At 40.2% G+C, this 19167-nt stretch overlaps 1 protein-coding gene and 1 long non-coding RNA gene across 2 annotated transcripts in view; one reads left to right on the plus strand and one right to left on the minus strand.

Annotated features, from left to right (window-relative positions):
* Positions 1-19167, minus strand: part of LOC115075158 — a 162468-nt gene that overhangs the window by 130570 nt on the left and 12731 nt on the right. Inside the window, exons 2-3 of the long non-coding RNA XR_003852447.1 lie at positions 11813-11960; positions 9427-9818 (exon numbers count right to left, since the gene is read on the minus strand). This is a non-coding gene — a long non-coding RNA (uncharacterized LOC115075158). The remainder of the gene's footprint in view (positions 1-9426; positions 9819-11812; positions 11961-19167) is intronic.
* Positions 2618-19167, plus strand: part of LOC115075156 (transient receptor potential cation channel subfamily M member 7-like) — a 73520-nt gene continuing 56970 nt past the window's right edge. Inside the window, exons 1-7 of the mRNA XM_029575376.1 lie at positions 2618-2743; positions 3334-3413; positions 6151-6189; positions 7409-7607; positions 11141-11351; positions 12529-12653; positions 12744-12915. Coding sequence (XP_029431236.1) covers positions 2741-2743; positions 3334-3413; positions 6151-6189; positions 7409-7607; positions 11141-11351; positions 12529-12653; positions 12744-12915 — 829 coding nt within the window. The 5' untranslated portion in view covers positions 2618-2740. The remainder of the gene's footprint in view (positions 2744-3333; positions 3414-6150; positions 6190-7408; positions 7608-11140; positions 11352-12528; positions 12654-12743; positions 12916-19167) is intronic.

Consider the following 19167-nt stretch of genomic DNA (forward strand, 5'->3'; position numbering starts at 1 on the left):
TTTTTATGATTGTATCATTGTGAGCCACGCTGGACAGATACCAGGAAGCGGAGGAATAAAAGAATTTTATATAAATACTTTAATCCAGATGTCATGAATAGGCTTCTTACATGGCACCCAGCCTCCTCCCAGAATATCCTGATATGTTAGTGCTTAACACCAGATGGGTGCCGCAGTTCTTACTTCCTCCTCCTCACTACCTCCCAGGAATGAATGAAAATCCATTCCTTTGGCTTCACTTTTGGAGGGTCCCTGGATCTCGCTGGATGAGAGACTCCTCTGGGAAAACTCTCCTCATTATTGCAGATAATTTCCCTTGGCAATGTAGATAGCAATCAAAAGTAAAAAAATAAAAATAAAAATAATTTTAAAAAATTCAACATCCAAACAAAAGAAGGAAAGGTAGATGGAAACTTATTTCTACATAAACTCCAAAAGAGAGGGAACATTACCTAAAAATGGGTAATATTTATTTATTTATCGAGTTTTATATACTGATTTATAATATAATATATAAATATAATATAATAGTTTTATATTATCTTAACCATAAGGCCTAAGGGATTTCCCCAAAAATATGAGGAATGAAAGCAAGAGCATGAACAGCACCATCCTACCTTCTAAGAGTCCACACCTTAAGATGGTATCTCTGGTTTAATTTGGTAGTGTGATTGGTTAAAGAAAGCTTCCGTGTTTTTATTTAAAAGGCATTTGTCTTAATGTGTTCTTGGTCAGTCTTTTTCAGGTCTGCTGAGGCAAAGATTCTCTCAGTCTGGATATTGGGATATATCTTTGCATTATAAGAAAATGTCCTCACTTGCTACACCATGACTAAATATTTGTTAGAATGGGCTCTTATGTTTGACTAACACTTTTGAAGCTGCTTTTTCATATTCTATTTTAATCTTTAATCTCAAATATCTAGAATAAGATGACATAGTTTCTCTTTTATTCCCGCTCAAAATAAACGGACATAACATAACATTTCCATTTATGAGTTTTTATAACTACTTTGTTACCGTAAAGTCTTGGCACATGTATAATGATAGAATTCATAATCTTTTCCAATATTAATATTTGTGCCTTATTGTAAACCGTTATGATGGTACCTAACTTAGTGACGGTATAGAAAAGTTTTTAAATAAATAAATATGATTTAAATTTATCCTTTATGCTTTGCAGTTTCTAAAATGGACATTTGATAGACATTAGAATTTGAAAATGTATATATTGTATGGCAAATGATGATGAACAGGGGATGGATTGAAATCAGTTTTTCCATGCCACCTGTTTGATGCTGTTTGGACACTTTTTCCATTACAGTTTTATAGAACCAGGGCATTACCCATACAGCAACCCACATCTGGGCACTGTAATCATCTTCTCTATGTATACGGCTGATACACTCCTCTTGGTAGAGTTCTAGTGGGACGCTACCAATACATGTTACCAGATTTTCATCCAGTTCTTGATTTAAAGAAACTTAGCTTTTATCTAATAAAACTAGTAAAGATAAACTTCAAAATGAGGTCTATACAACAAAGTTAAAACACTCTAATAAGATTCAGGTGCTATTCAGATCCTCAAGCAGCCTGTATCTGTATCTACCACTAGCACTGTATCAGCAGAAAGATCTACCTTTTGAAGAAGGGGACCACCATTTTCAATATATGCCTCTGTTGTTTGGCACTGCCTTAGCCCCCAGTAGTTTTTCCAAGTCCTGGTCATGCGGCATTGCTTAAAAACTCACTAAATGTTAATTATTTTTCCTTATGGAGAAGACTTTAACGAGTTCAGGTTTTTCAGAAAGCAGTCTCAGCAGCACGATAGAGCATCATCCACACCCTAGAACAATATGGATTAAAAAAATGCCTGCTCACGCTCTGTGTCTTTTAGAGGAGACGTTCTGCACAACCCCAGCTCTACTTTTGCTACCAGTGGGCACCATTCCCTACCGTAAGTACCTTCTTCACTTGCTACTCGCGGTTCACTACGTCCATGTATGCATGCAGCAGCCAAGATGGTGCCCTTGACAAAACCCCATCCCAGAACGTTTAAAAACGAGTTAATGTAGAATCGTTCTCTTTCCAACACAAATCTACTTGCCTCAGACAAGTAAATGCCTTGGTTGGTTGGCAAACAGAGGCCTCAGCAAAGGGATGAAGCTTGCAGCTTCTTGGAGCTGAGCGTTGATGTTATCTTTGCTAATGGTGGGGTCGCCTTTTAACCTTCTGTCTGCTGTTTTCTTCCTAACTATAACAATCGGAGTTCTGCTAACTTGGTCGAGAAAGGTTTGTGATTTTCAAATGTGGTTTTGGTTTTTTTTTCCAGGATAAAGTTTCAAAGGCATTTTCTCCCTTTCGTCCAAAAAATGTGTATATCTCATATCAATCACGTTATCGTTTAATACGGTGAGTAAGAAAACTTTGGGAGTGAAACATGTTTTATCCAAATATCGTTTTGTTGCAGAAAATATGTGCGAGTGCCGTTTCGATTGCAAATTCTTTGGCGGTGGCGGCAGGCTTGAAGGGCGAGCGGCTGCTGCTGCTGCCAGATCCCAGCCGGACTGGGCGGGGGCCCTGCAGGTAACTGGAGCCTGCGGAGAAAAAAAGGTGCCCGGAGGCCCCCGCCAGGCAGAAGAGCCGCATTCCAGCGGGGAGGGGGCACCCGGGGAGCGTCGCCGCGCGCTGAGGCCAGGAGCAGCTCGAGCTCCGAGCCCAGGAAGGAAGGCGACGCCGCAATGGTAGGAGCTCGCGCCGCCGGCTGCTGCTGCTGCTGCTAGAGGAGGCGATTGCGCTTTGCAACGTTGGGGGCCCGGTGCATGCATCAGAGGATGCAAGCTGGGGGCATCGCCCTTACCTTTCCTCACTATTGCACAGCAGCTGGGGATTCCGAGGGGTAATGACCACAGGACATGGTTTCAGAGGTGGCGACCGGCTTAACTTCATGTTTCTTTTAAACGAATTATAAATAGGAACCCGATGGGTTTTCATCAGTAAATGTTTAAATTGCGAGGCAATGACTCTCATACTAGCACCTCATTGTTCTTGAAAGGGGAAAAGTTTTTGTTTGTGTTTTTTTTTTTTTCTTTCTAATCGTAGCCGTGGACACAGAGTAAGAGAAATGTTGGGGATTTTTTTGTTTGCAGACGGGACCCAATAAATGCTTTATTAAATATTTCCTAAAGAATATCACTGGCACATTTAAGATACAATTTTAATTTCCATGTCAAAATATGCTTGCAATCCCTGTAGTGCTAATGTAAAATCGTAAAATCAAGGCTTAGAGATGGACGCAATGATTTATTGGGAGGGGTCCATTTTTATTTTCTAGTCTCAGAAATCTTGGATAGAAAGTGTGTTCACCAAGAGAGAGTGCGTGCGCTTTGTGCCGAGTTCAAAGGACCCCCATAGGTAAGTCAGCTGGAGTGGCCGAAACAGAGTTCGTATCCCTTTGTGAAGGGACTTTGTTCCAGGTGAGAAGACAAAGATATTTATTATCTCAAGTCTATTTACGATGATAAATTAAAACTGCACATCTGGTTCTTGAGCAGACTCTGTTTGCCATAGCCACAAAAACAGCAAAACCTCTTCCTCTCTCTGATATTTTTTGTCTACTTTTAGTTCCCATAAAATGCAGATAATTTCCAAATGTTGTTGCGGGACAAGTTTGATTTTTGTGGGTACTTTGGTTCTTTTCTTATGCAAAGCAGCTCATCTTATCCATGAGTATCTGCAATCCATGCACATCATTCCTATAAGTGTATTGCAAATTATTGTAGTTTCGGCAGCAGTTACAGCCTGACCCTTGATGGGGAATTGAGTCATCTGCAAAGCGTCTAGCACTAGGTTCTAATTAAATCAGGCATTGCAAATGCATTGTAGGAGGAAGGTGAGCATGAGAGAATGCAGAACGCATGAACCATTTCACTATTCCTTTAGTCATCCATTGCATCATTTTATCAGGAATACCTTTTTTTTTTCTTGCATTAACTGGCATTTACTTCCTGTTATAAACTATTCCCACTTTTGCCGGTGATTTTATAAGGTGCAGGGTATTCTTAATCACTCATTCTCACATCTTAGAAATGTGTTAAAGGAGAACATACTCCCACTTTCTCACAGAGGGACCGATCAGAACTGGATTTAGGCATAGGTAACATAGGCACATGCCTTGGGTGCCAAATTTTGAAGGTATCCAAAAACTGGGAAACCCCCCCCCTGCTGTGCCCCTTACCATAAGTCCTCTACCTATGGGCACCGTCGACTTAAATCCAGCCCTCGGCTGATGGAAAAAAGGTGCGCATAGTTTAACCCTCAGTTGTGCGCAAACTCTACTGTCAATGCAGCAAGGTAGTTTGCACAATGTGTGCACAATATTGTGTATGTAAGTTAGCGTCCTCGCATGAAAATTCCCTGCTAATGATGGCATTAGTTATCACTTCTCAATGAGGAGGGGTGTGCAGGCTTACCTCCTCTTTTCTTAGCACTGGAAACTTAACTCCAAGTCTGAGGTGGAGTAAAGTTTCCAGGGCTGATGTTAGTCTACGGTGAAAGCTGGAGTTCGGTGTCTGGACCTCTAGTTGGGATTTTGTGTGTAGAAAACGTGCTTTGCACCCAAAAATTGCTCTCTATGCAGAAAACATTTTTGTGCACATAAATCTTATTTTGCGCATGGAAAAAATGATTCATGTACATAAATCAAGTTTTCTGCACATAAACTTGTTTTTTCTGTGCACTAAGCTTTTCTGGGCCTCTTGTGCATTTTTAACTCACGATGCAGGAGCATGCAGTTAGCTTACTGTATCTGGAGAAAAATTAGCTTGTGCATTAGGAAACTGTGTGCTGAATTTCAGTGCACAGTTTTAATGCTCAGCTTTTTGTATGGGGCCCCAAGTATGATCATATGCTTATAAAATTCTATTCTCATTTTGAAAGCATGAGAAGGTTGTGCTACAGGGCTGCAATCTCTTGACAGGGACCAAATTCTCCATCCTGATGACATCCCTTTTTTGTTTTGAGTATGTGAAATCCAATGCAGAAAAAAACAGGTTCTGATGTCATCAGCCATGAATCAGTTTGTTCCATTAGGACAAGCGCGGCCAACTCCAGTCCTCAAGAGCCACAAACAGGCCTGGTTTTCAGGATACCCATAATGAACATGCATGAGATAGCTATGTCTGCCCTGCTTCCATTCTATGCATAACTATCTCATGCATATTCATTATGGATATCCTGAAAACCTGGCCTGTTTGTGGCTCTTGAGGGCCAGAGTTAGCCACCCCTACATTAGGATCACAAGAGAGCTGAGCAGTTTGTATTTGTTTTCTTTTCTTTTCTTTTTTTTTTTGTTTGTTAAACCTGCAGTTTCCTCCTGCTCCTTTGGGCTTCCAGCTCACTCAGAACCAGGGCTGGGATCTGGTCACGCGAACCTTCATTCCCAGTTATCGGGAGATTTTTTCCTCGTTTTATCCCCTCCCAACTTGCTTTGGTATAGTCCTTGGCTCCTTCCTGAACCCTGGGCTCTAAACTGGGTTACTGAGTGTTCCTGTTATGCAATGGCCAAGACTTCCTACTCCCCTAGGCATTGCGAACGTTGCCTCTGTAGCATTCCAACCCGGGGAGCAAAGGACCCAGCCTGGAAATCAAAAGCAGGTTCCACTGCATGGTAATGCAACACCTCCACCGGGCTGGCCATTAGTTGCCTTTGAATTCCTAAATTTCATGTACATCTGCTTGCTTCTCGCTGTGGCTAATGGCGGTAATGTGACTTTAATCACCTCTGCATAGTGCTGGCTGGGTAGCTGAGAGAGCCCTTCTCCCTAAATGTTGGTTAGAAAACTATTTGGGGGTGGGGAAGAGGGGAGTTTTGGAGCCATCTCGGTGGCAGAGTGTACCAACATTGCCTAGAGAGACTGAATGAATACAAAAAACACTTTGCTCCAGAAAAGCAGCCTGCATGGAGATTATTCTGAAAGGAAATGCAAGCTATCACCTCCTCAGGAATGCACACGAGAAGTCCTGGCACTTAATAACTTGTTATTGTCTAAGATAGCATTTTGTGGGATATGTCTGTAAAAATTATTACTAACAGTTTATGACATGATGTGGGATTACTAACTGTGGTTACAACATGTGTTCTCTTATGTAGATGTCTTCCGGGATGCCAGATTTGCCAGCAGCTTGTTCGGTGGGTTGTCTTCTATTAACAAGTAAACCAATGGCAGAAATAAAGACACTTGGATTTCTTTCTTTCTTTTTCTTTTTATTTGATTACTTATGTTTATTTATTCCATTCCAGTAAGGCTTGGGGTAGTTTACAAAACCTATTTAATTCTGTCACAAGCAGAAAACAAGAGTTTCAGTGATAGCCATCTCCGGGTTTCCCCACATACGTTTACTAAAGAACTTGCTACAGTTGATATCATTATGGCTGGATTATTGTAACCCCCTTCATGTAGGCCTACCCCAGGTCACTTTAAATAGACCTCAGTGGGTCCAGAACCCGCTGCTGGGATATTTGGAGAGCTGAAAGGGAAACTAGTTGCCAGTAGAATCCCATTCTAAGTTCACAGTCTTGATGATAAGTTTCAAGGCAACCTATGATAAGTGCCCAGAATATGTTGCCAGAATCTTGAGCCGTATGTTTCAGCAAGGAGTTTATGATCAATAGAGGAAGAATAGTTATGCAATCCTCATTTCAAGGAAGTGCAATTACAGAGAACCATTGGCTTTGAGACTTCCCAGGGATTATCGTTGTTTCCATAAGGAATCAAAAACCTGGCTGTTTGATAAAGCTTATAGCAGAAAATGAGGATTATATTGGATAGTAGATCTTAGCTAGGTGATAAGAGGTTCTTATTACTAGGATTTGGGTGAGCTAAAGGGGGAAATTGAGTCAGGTGGGTGAGGGGTTGGTGATGGAGCAGGGTTAGGGTAGCATTTGTATCACAGGCATGACATGCTCTCAAGAATAAAATAAGCATCATGGAATTATGTCACAGAAACATCTTTGAGGCCCCATGATGAGGCAAGGTAGAGATGTGTGAACTTTTTCCCCCCCAAAACGTTTGTGAACTAATTATACTATCTCACTAGTTCAATTCAATTCCTTTTTGTAAAAATGTGATGCTGATTTCTGCAAATCAGTATCAAATCTCATCAAAACTACTAGTCTTTTCTCCAGATATGCTGGAGAAAATTTGCCATATTTTCAGGGGAAATTGAAAAATTCTAGCAAACTCAAACCTGGCTGAAATTGGCCTGGCTCGTGTTCAGTCTTGAATTATTCATTCATTTCTGGAGAGCTTATGCTAGGGACATCGATTCCACATTGGGTTTCACGCTAGTAGTGATGATTGAAGTAACATTCAAAAGAAGAACTTACATGTGTCAACATTTCTTGCCAGGTGCTACTGTGGCCGTTTGGTCAGGCAGCATGCTTGGCCCGATCCCAGTGTTGCCATCAAATACTCAGAGGTCAAAATGGGTGAAAATTTGAAAGACGAAGTTGAGCAGTGGTCAGTAGAGATGCACACGGAAGAAAGCTCAACTGATGCCTATGGTGTCATTAACTTTCAGGGTGGTTCACACTGCAACAAAGCTAAGGTACGGAGGGAAGGGTGGAAGGAGCCTGTAAGCATGCATGCAGTTGCTGTGGAGGGTTTGTAAATACAGACTAAATTCTGGTTCAGTTGTAGCTAGAGAGGCTGCAGGAAAGATATGCTTGGAAGGCTCCAAGTCCTAGCTGACTTGACTTGTAAATTTTACTCTGTAAGCTTACCAGCAAAGAACTGAATTTATTTTAGAGGTTACCTTAATGCTTGCAAGGGGTGTGAACAAGTTCCTGGAGGAAAAGACCAAAAACAATTATTAGCCAGGTAGTCTTGGGGAAACCCATTGCTTATCCCTGCAAGTGAGCAACAAGGAATTGGATCTACTCTGTGGGATCAGCCAGGTACTTCCTAGTAAGCGGCATTAGCCACAGTTGGAGACAGGATGCTGGGCTCGATGGTCTGATCCAGCATGGCAAATACTGTGCACGTTTTAGTTTCAGCTTATTAATATTCAGAATACGATGTCTCCATCATTAAATTTTATTGAGACATTGCCAATGCTTAAATTCATTTCAATTTTGCTTCCAAAAAATGTGTGAGAGAGAGGAGAGGAGCTGACTTGATGGCAGATGCTACCACGAGGAAGACCCACCTCCTACTTCAGGTCTACACAGGCTAGAGACTGGGGGTGTGCATGGCAAAAATGTTTGTTTTGTTTCATTTTTCCTTTTTCCCATTTGTTTCGTCCACATTTAATGTCCTTTTATTTCTTTGCTTTGTTTGTTTTAAACTTGTCAATGGGTGACTGCAGCAGTCCTCCTTGGCAGCCCAATCACCCTCCTGACTATGTCCTCCTGACCAACTCCCTAAGTCCCTGAGCAGGAGGATCTTTGTCATAACTTGGGGCTCTATTCACTAAAGTGTACCCCTTTTCCACCAGTAGCCTGATAACCCTTCCAACCCCCAGGATGATCGCTGGGCTACGTGGCCTCCTGAGCAGTCAGTGAGATGGGCGCCTCCTGACGATGCAGCCAGCCAGGGACGCCCCTCTCCCTAGTTTGGCACCATGGGTGGCTGCCCATCTCACCGTCCCCTTTTAATGGATCTGCTGACCACTTCCCCCTTCCCAGCAGCCTCTGATTTCTCCCTCACCTCTTTCCTACAAGCCCCTAGCTCTTGCACCAGAAGGCAGTATCCCTTCCTTTTCCTTCCTGTGCTGGTTGCTGGTAACACCAGTAGGTAATGTATAGAACCACTTGCTGGCATCATTAGCAACTAACGCAGGAGCAAGGAGGAGGTACGGGATCCTTTCTCATGTTTTGAATTAGGAGCTCGCAGGAGGGGAGAGGGAAGAATCAGAGGCTGATGAGGGCTCCATCTTAAGCCAGTTCTGGGTGGAGCCCCAGTTTGTGGCATAGAGCCTCTTCCTCAGGGAGTTTGCTGAAGGGTAGTCAGGAGTGAGACTGGAGGCTGCCGGGGAAGAGTTTGGAGGAGTGATGGGAGGCTGCCTAGGTTAAGACTCAGGAAGGAAATTGGAAGCTGCTGGGGGGTGTTGCCTCTCAAAAATGAAACAAAATAATGGAAAACAATTTTTTATGGTTTTATGTAACATTTAAGGATGGGCAAGGTTTTTTATTTTGTTCATTTTAGTTTTGTTGGTGGGTTAATTTAGTTTTATATGTTGTTTTTTTTTGTTTAATTTCATTTTTTTTGTGTTGACCATTTTTCATAGGGTGCACTAAAGACTGTCAGCCCTTTTGACTGAACATGAAAAATGTTGGAAAATAAAATGAAGCCCCCCCCCCCAAGGTTCAATGCTGCCCGCCCAACTGCTCCCAGATCTCCCAGATGCCTCCCATTCCATGGCTTACCTCATCTGGGAGTCTTCCAGGGCAGGCATAATTCCCAGTTGCTCCTGTCTCTCCATGGCTCTAATTCACAATGGCGCCGGTTGACCTGAGTCTGGTGTCGTTGAGTTGTATGGTCCATTTCAAACAGCAGCATATCCCTACTGGATATACTGCAGAGGCCGGTTTCATAGACCCTAGAAGGGAGGGGATTCCAGTCATTGCTGAAAAGCAATACTTACGGACTCAGTCATGCACTTTTATTCGGTTCTGTGCCTCTCCACAAGATGACATTCAGTGCAATGGCTGGGAAGACTAGGAGAGGGAAATAGAACTAAAAATGGGGACATTTCCCAGATCATTGCTAATGTAGGTCCATGGAACCATAGTTCTAGGTGAGTCAGGTTGCAATTGAGCTGGAAGTCAAAATAAATAAATAAGAGGATAGTTGAGAACATAGATTGTATCAGCAGAAAATAAATAATTTGAAATAAAGAATAGATGGAATTCACTTTTGGAATGTTTTATCTTCTAAAAAATTTGAGAATGCTTCTCAGTTTGTATGCCTGGAATTCATTCACTTCCAATACAATATTAAACTTCAATTTTGAATACGCTTTTGTACAAAACTTACTTTATTCAGCTTAAAAAAATGATTGTGATTGCCATGTTAGTCCTATTGAATATGTAGAAGTAAGAGTCAACAGACAAGGAGAAGAATAAGCCTTCACAGACATAAAATAACCCATTACAGGGAAGAAGACAGTGGCACCTCAGTAGTTGTATTTCTCAAAAGGTCACTACCTTAACGACCTCGTATTTGGGGCACCTCAAGGAAATTTCAGAACTACGCCAGAACGCAAAACCTTGGAAATCAAGATGATCAAATACTTTGGAACAAACCCCAAAGGATGTTGGGTTTTCACCCATTCTGAGACATAGGTCCCCTAGAGCTGTAAAGTGCTACCTTTCCTGTCTCTTCTGTCCAACCCCACCCTTTTCCTGAGCTGTAATTGGAATGTAACCTGGTATGTGCAAGCAACCTCACGCAGAGCTGATTCTCTACTGTGTAAATCGGGATAACTATTATTTCTTCACTGATTTAGTGAAGGGAGCATAACTATCAAAAGCTACTCATAGACACTTTGAATTAGTCCAATAACAAGGTATGGCCTCTAATTTGTTGGCTCTTATTTCTATGTAAATTAAATACAAATGCATGTAGTTTTAAAACCTTTTTTTATCTTGCATTTTTGTTCTTCTTTCTTTTTGTGGCCAACTATATCCGATTGACAGCCTAGAAACCTTCCCAAGTCTGCAGAATTTCTATCTGACAGATCCAGAGCAGGATCTTTCTAATCCCCCTCCTCTCCCAACAAAGAATCCAGTCAGTACAATGGATTCTTGGTTAAGAATGTGCTGTAAATCAAGATTGCAGTCAGAGTGGAAGTAGTGGCTGGACTGTGTCCAAGGTCATCGTGTATTGCGCTGTACGAAGACAGATTTGGTATGTTCCTGCTAGAACAGTTTTAACAGGGCACAGAGGTCCTAAACATTTGTACTAAATATAATTTTAGTTGCTTCTAAAATGTCATTTGATGTCTGGGTTTATCCTGTCCGCCCCCATGAGGATGAAAATCCATTGCTTTAGAATGTTTGTCAAGATTCATGTTTAAGAATTGCTATGAAAACCTACAAGAGTAATCACAAAATGTCCTTTTGTTTCTTTTTGCCACAGTATGTGAGGTTGTCCCATAACACTAAAACAGAAGCCATTCTGCAGCTTATGCTAAAGGAGTGGAACATTGAATTACCCAAACTGGTCATCTCTGTGCACGGTGGAATGCAAAAGTTTGAGCTTAACCCACATATTAAACAGGTGCTCAGTAAAGGTCTCATCAAAGCAGCTGTAACAGGAGCCTGGATTATAACTGGAGGCATAAACACTGGTAAACAAGACAATATGCTTTTTAATTTACATATAGACTCTTGGGTCTAATTTTTCCCAAATTCTACAAAGTTAGTGAATGCTAGTTGAAAAAGTTGGCAGAACTGTAGATCACCATCCAGTGAGGTACACAATTATTCTTGGATTGTTTGTTATTGTGAGTATTCTGGATGTGTGACTATTAGGATTGGATTATTATTATTTTAAATGCATTCCTTTTCAAAATAATGACCAAGGAAGGGTGCATGCTGGCCTTACATTTTTAATCAGAACTTTAATTTTTTACAGTAACTGGCCATCATACTGCAAATATGTTAAATATAATTCTATTTAACATATTTTGTCAGAATTACTGTTTACAGCTTACAATAAAACAAACTATTTGATATCATAAAAATAACTTTGGGGTTTTTCTTAAAAGTACTCAGCCCAGTGAAATAAGTTAGTTTATGAAAATCATACCATAGTCTTTGAGAAATCATCTTCATGCCATGTGTCCTTATGTCATTAATCTTGAATATCGAACAGTCAGTCTGTCATAGCCAAGGCTAAGTTGTGCATTTTCTTCCTCATACCTCATTCATTGTTAAATGTTTGTTTCTGGTGATTTCTAGTAATGATATAAGAAGTAGTTTGTTTAGTTTTGTGTTAAGGGTTCCTAATCAGATTTAAAGTTGTTGAGTAAATTAGACATGCTTTATTAAGTATTACCAATGTTTGAATCCATCCTGCAAGAGATTAACATATCACTGTCGCACTTTTCGATGGAATGATTAAGACAGACGACACAATGGTCAAGTACAGAAAAGTGTCCTCCTCAGTACTGGATGTGAAATAATTTGGTGATCCCAGTCCAGTTCTCATAGGACAGGTGTCCAGATTACTAAAAAAACAACTATTGTAATTGGCATTACTTGGCGCACTTGCTACTGGTCTCAGCCAGGAGGTCAAGCATCGAATAGGCATGGAAACACTGAATTATCCAGTCACCCTTACAGATGATCCCTCTAGCATGCAGTTTGGGTATATTGGCTTACTATACTTGTTACCTGATTAAAAGGAAATCTTTGCTTTCTAGTGCTGGTCAATACAGACCCTTTCATGAGCACCAAAAAGTGAGCAGAAAAATGTTTAAAACATTGTTAAACTATGCATCTGCTCTTTCTGTTTGGAGATAGGTGTTGCAGAACATATAGGAGATGCACTCAAAGAACAGGCTTGTAGGCTGTCCCGCAAGATTTGCTCTATTGGAATAGCCCCATGGGGAGTGATTGAAAACAGAAATGACCTCATTGGAAGAGACGTAAGCACTCTCCTATTACTTGTCTTATCCAGACTTGATTTGTTAAACCATATGTGCAGGATTTGTATTAACTTTTTGTACTGTGTTTAGATTGTAGTTCCATATCAAACTTTGTTAAACCCCCTGAGTAAACTAAATGTTCTAAACAATCTCCATTCACATTTCATTCTGGTGGATGATGGAACGGTTGGGAAGTATGGTGCAGAAGGTAATCTAAGAAGAGAACTGGAAAAAACAATCAATCTACAAAAGATTCATGCAAGTAAGTTCTCATATATGTCACATACACCAAGACTAAACTGTGGGACAAGGGCAATGTACATAAGGAGGGTAATTTTCAAAGTCAGTAAAACAGTGCTTTACCCATGGAAATGTGCATTTACAAAATTGCCCACCTAATGTGGGGGTAAAAGTACTCACAGAGAGCTTAATTTTCAAAACTATTCATGGTACTGCATTTGTGTGCATGAGTGGATATTTAGAGATCTATCCTAGTATTTTATAGAGGGAGTATTTATAAAATATGGCATATGAAAGCGTGCATGTATGTTTCAGTACCTGCAATATTTTCAATGCAAGAAAGTGCTTATTTTCTCTAAGCATACACGTTTAGAATTTACATGTGAAAAAATATAACTTGGACACATCATAACCTTGATTTATGCATGGAGGCAGATAGTTTATAAAGTATGCATGTATACCATTTTGAAAATGTTACCAAGTCCATCTCCAGGTCATCAAGACCCTCTAGCACGTCACCCTGAACCCCCACCAGTTCACCCAGGCTTCCCACCCAAAAACTGCAGACAACAGACAGGTCTGATTTTACTTGCCCTAGTCAATTCTAACAATTACCACATGTGCTTCTTGATCGTACCCCAGAACTCGCCTGGCCCACCCCTTTTTTGCACTGGAAAATTGTTCATGCAAAACTGAACACGCGCACATACTTTGGATGTATAGGAAATAGCATAATCCAAACCACAAACAGGAACACTACTGCCCGCAAATAATCTCAGCGAACCACAGAAAATGTGAACTTCGTGTGGACATTGAATTTTTTCCTGCACATTTTCTGTGGTTCGCTGAGATTATTTGCGTGCAGTAGTGCTCCTGTTTGTGGTTTGGATTACCTCCGGTTTTGGAGCCAGTCGAATGGAGAGTTTGGCTGATGACCTAACATTCAGTTATTCTGAAGAAGCTTTTAAGGCTGTTCTCACGGACTTTCCTTTTTTTGCTTACTCTGCTTCCTTGACTTCTTCTGTATCCTGGCTTGACGCTATTAATCTTCAAAAACGCCTCACCCTTATTGAATATGCCCTCACCCTTATTGAATACTGCCGTGTTAAAAGGATCCCTCGTGGACTACGTATCCAAAAGGAACCTCACATACACGCAGAAAATAAGGATTTCTTTATACGTTGGAACCAAATTTTAAATAAGTGTTCCTTCGACTTGATAATCCTTATTATTGAGACCACCAAACAACTGACTTCATCCTTACAAGATGACCTTATTGTTCAACTTGAATCCATCAAAACCAATTCGACGCTTGAGGATCTTGACCGTCAACTTATAGACTTTAAAGATAACCTGGACAAATTTAAAAGCGATCTCAAAGCTGTGAAATATAAAAAATTTCAAAGAGATGATCTTGACTATCGTAAGGGTTACATATATCCATGGATGTCGGCTACTTGTACTGCAAAAAGAACAGTTACTTTCGCACAATCCTCTTCGGAGGATTCATCAGGGGACGATACTCCACTAGTACCTCTACATGGAGCTCAATCAACCATGTCTTCAGAATCTTCTTTAACTTATTCTTCTGGCTCAGTCTATCAGTCCTCTGTACCACAGCAATATGTACTGCCTTTTTTAGAGGTTCCCCAACCTCCGAAAAACTCATGTTACCCCTGAACTCGTGGTCGTCCGGCTCTCCAACAGAACCCTCGGATTACCAGAACTACCTGTCAACAACAACATCCTGCAAATCCTTGGCAGTAATTGCAAGAAAGGAGAGTCTGATTTTCAACTTGTCTTCTCGCACAATATTGAGTTCTGAATTTAACATTTTGGAAAAGGGACTCTCATTCATTCCAACCTGTCTATTTAATCCTTTTGATATACAAATTCATTTATACAGGGTTTTTCGTCTACTTAAATTGAAATTGTTTTTTTTTTTAATTCTGTGTCTTTTTCTGATAATTCTATCATGGTTAATAAATCTAGATGGGTCCCCCCAGGCCCCATTGACCCTGTTCTTTTAACCTTTGAGAAAATGATACAGTCAGATATTGATAAATGCGGTCTTGGCCTCTGTCATGTTCATTTTAACACTACAAAAGCAGAGAAACTTGCTATCGCCTTTTTAGCGAATGATCAGAGTATTGTAATTAAACCCGCTGATAAGGGGGTGGAATTGTTATCCTAGACAGAACTTAATATATATGGAAGAGATCTTGCACCAACTAGAGGACTCGACATACTATTGTCCACTACCTGCTGATCCCACTCCTCCCTTACAAACTACTATAAAAAACCTTATTGCTGATGCTCTTGACCGGCATTTTCTTACTAATCGTGAAGCGTGTTTCCTGTATACAGAATACCCTTTTACCCCTACTTTCTACATCCTCCCTAAAATACATAAATCCTTATCAAAACCTCCCGGGCGTCTGATCGTCTCAGGTATTGGATCTCTGCTGGAACCACTATCCAAATTTGTTGACTTCTTTCTCCAACCTTTTGTTTCACTCAGTCATTCATAAGAGACTCTGTCCATCTCATTAAGATATTACAGAATTTAAATATCCCACAAGAAACCTTTTTTCTGGTTACTCTAGATATTGTGTCCCTTTATTCCAACATACCTGAGGAAGAAGCCCTGTCCCTCACTGAAAGAATTCTTGATTCACGCCCTAGACCTCACCGCATACCCACTGATTTCCTAGAAGCACTTACAAGATTGGCGTTAACTAAAACAATTTTTCTCTTTGATTCAATTTATTACCAACAAATTAAAAGCACTGTGATGGGTGCCACCATGGCCCCGAGCATCGTGTGCCTTTATGTTGCTAATTTTGAAAATTAATTTCTTTATTCTTCAAGTTGGTGGTCTATGGGGTTTTTTTTCTGGGTTCGCTACATTGATGATGTTTTTATGATCTGATTGGGATCTGATATTCAGTTTTTTATGTTTCTGGACTGGTTAAATCATTACAATCCACACTTACAATTTAATTTTGACATACACCCTTCTGAACATAACATAAGAACATATGCCATACTGGGTCAGACCAAGGGTCCATCAAGCCCAGCATCCTGTTTCCAACAGTGGCCAATCCAGACCAATCCAAGCCATAAGAACCTGGCAAGTACCCAAAAACTAAGTCTATTCCATGAGATTGCTTTTCTAGACATATACATTTCCCATGACTCACAGAACTTCATAACATCTATTTTCAGAAAAACAACTGATCGGAATACTCTTCTATCTTTTGACAGTCATCATCCCCAACCCTTGAAAAATAATATCCCTTCTGGACAATTTTTAAGACTGAGACGTCTCTGTACCTCTAAATCGGATTACATTCTGAAAGCTCAGGAAATGATGGCTCGTTTCAAAGAAAGGGGCTACCCCCACTCAATGTTGAAGAAAGCTTTGAAAAGAGCCATTTTTGCGAATCGTGATTTACTCTTTATACCTCAATCAAGATCTTCAGATGGGGTAATTAACTGCATTTTACCATATTCGGTTCACAGTAAAACAATTGTCTCCATTATCTGTAGATACTGGCCTTTGTTATCTATACATGATGTGTTTAAATTTCCTATCTGGTTTACTTATCATAGAGGCAGAAATTTACATGACTTTCTGGTTCATTCAGAACTACGTCCCTTAAATTATTCTCCTTTGGTTTATAACGTCATCGTCCTTGTGAAGCATGTTCAGTGTGTCCACTTTCATTATCTGCAATGAAATAATGTCATACAATTTCCTTAATAAACCCGTACAGAATTAGAGGTATCAACATGGTGACCCTCAGTCCAAAAAAACTTATACGTTTTACTGACCTCCAGTCCAAAAAAACGTATACTTTTAAATTTAACTCCAATTGCCGTACATCTGGTGTCATTTACATTATCCTCTGCCCATGTCAACTAATTTATGTTGGAAAAACTACAAGACCAATTAAAACTAGGATAATTGAGCATAAATCTAGCATTGTGAATCTTCGTGAAAACGCTCCTTTAGTTCCTCACTGGATTGAAAAGTCCCATAACATCTCTGGTCTCCATTTCTGTGTGACTGATGTGATTACTCCTCCACATCGTGGAGGGAACTTCTCTGAGATCCTTATCCATAGAGAGCAAAGGTGGATTTTCAACTTGCACATTTTAGCACCGCATGGGTTAAATAAGGAAATTGAATGGCGTTATTTTATTTGAATTCCTTTTAGAATCCCCTGTAAATTCTGGGTTAATTTATCTCATTGTTTGTCGGTCCTGTGTGAGATACTTCATATATTATTACACACCATCTGCTGATATTGATCTGCTATACTGCTGAGAACCTATTCATTCACATGTTAAAGTTTTCTGCTGTACTATATGTAAGTAACTTATGGACCCTGTATGGTTTTCACTGTCACAGCCATTTTCAGTTTCCTTCAACGTCTTTTTTTCTTCCTCTGAAAGTACTCTGTTAGTCTTCTGTCACGTCCGGTTTACAATACTTTTGTCTGATTGGTTACTGAACTTTCACGCCAAATTTACTGAAGTTAAATGGCCACCATTTTCATGTTCGCATTGCACTCCCAGTGATGCTGAATGTTGAATTGAACATAGGTATGTCTTAAAATACTTCATTTAATTTAAAGTTACTGTTTTCACCATGTTGACCCCTCTGATTCTGTACGGGTTTATTAAGGAAATTGTATGACGTTATTTCATTCCGACTGTTTTTACTTTACTTTACTTACTAGGTTAATTTCTTTTTTTGTTTGCTTACCTTGGTGAGGTTTCTCATAGATCACTGTATTTTTGATGGTTTTCTGTGCCTTCACTCTCCCTGCTTTATTTTTATGTTTTTTTATTTTTATGTTTAATCATTTGTAAGTTATCTCTGGACCCTGCATGGCATCTACTGATATTTACCGCTTTAGTCTCCATTGATGTCTGACTTAAAATAAACCACTTTGTTAGCTTCTGGTAACATCTGGTTTATAGCTTTTTCTGGTTAGGAATTGAATCCTTATGCCAAAAATTTTGAAGTTAAATGGCCATCATTTTTATGTTTGTGTTGCATTTTCAATGACGCTATTTATTGAACTGCACATAGATATGTCTAAAATTGTCTTACTGAATTTTAAGTTGCCGCTTCCATCATGTTTGTTGTCCACCTTGTTCCTAGGGATGTGTTTCTTAATGCAATCTGTTTTACCTTTTAGAACAACTAAAGTTTTGTCTGTCTCTCCTGACGCAGCCTCGCGGCGAAACATGGGTCCGTGTCAGGGGACCCGCTTTGCACCTTAAACTGCTGTAATATACACTATGGAGTTGCCGTTTAAAATGAAAACATTATATTACTGAACTTCGTGTGGACATTGAATTTTTTCCTGCACATTTTCTGTGGTTCATAGAAAATAGCATATATTTATTTATTTATTTAATGCTTTTCTATACCGGTATTCATGATGCATATCATGTCGGTTTACATGGAACAGGGGTAAACATTAACTTAACATTGAACAAGAGGCAAAGTTACAATAAACAAGGTGGAGTGAACTTGGACGTTGAGGTAGCAAGCGGCTACAGAAAAAAGGAGGAGAACTTAACAAGTGGTAAATAGGGGATGCCTGGCTCTATATAGAGGGCGTGTCTACGTGTCTTTTATTCATGGTTCACACCAGTTGAGGGAAGGCTTGTAAGAATAGCCAGGTTTTAATTTTTTTCCGAAATGTTAAAAGGCAGGGTTCAAGTCTGAGATCTGTAGGCATGGTATTCCAGATGGCAGGTCCTGCAGTCGAGAATGCCCGTTCTCTGGTGGTTATATGAAGGGTGGCTTTAGTTGTGGGGATGTGTAGGGTTCCTTTATACCTTTCTCTGATGGGTCTTGTAGAAGTGTGAAGTTTGAAAGGAATCTGCAGATCGAGTAGGAGCTGCTTGTGGATGGTTTTGTGAATGATGGTGAGGGACTTGTGTAAGATTCTATGGTTTATTGGGAGTCAATGTAAGTTCCTGAGAATGGGTGTGATGTGATCAACGCGGTTGGTGTTTGTTAAGATTCTGGCCGCCGAGTTCTGGAGCATTTGAAGGGGTTTAGTTGTGGAGGAGGGGAGACCCAAAAGAAGGGCGTTACAGTAGTCTAACTTGGAAAAGAGCAGGGTTTGGAGGACCCTGAAATCTTGGAAATGTAAGAGAGGTTTGAGTCTTTTTAGCACTTGTAGTTTGAAGAAGCAGTCCTTGGTAGTGTTGTCGATGGATTTCTTTAGGTTCAGACGGTTGTCGA

This window comes from Rhinatrema bivittatum, chromosome 13 (assembly GCF_901001135.1).
Source record: "Rhinatrema bivittatum chromosome 13, aRhiBiv1.1, whole genome shotgun sequence".
NCBI lineage: Eukaryota > Metazoa > Chordata > Amphibia > Gymnophiona > Rhinatrematidae > Rhinatrema > Rhinatrema bivittatum.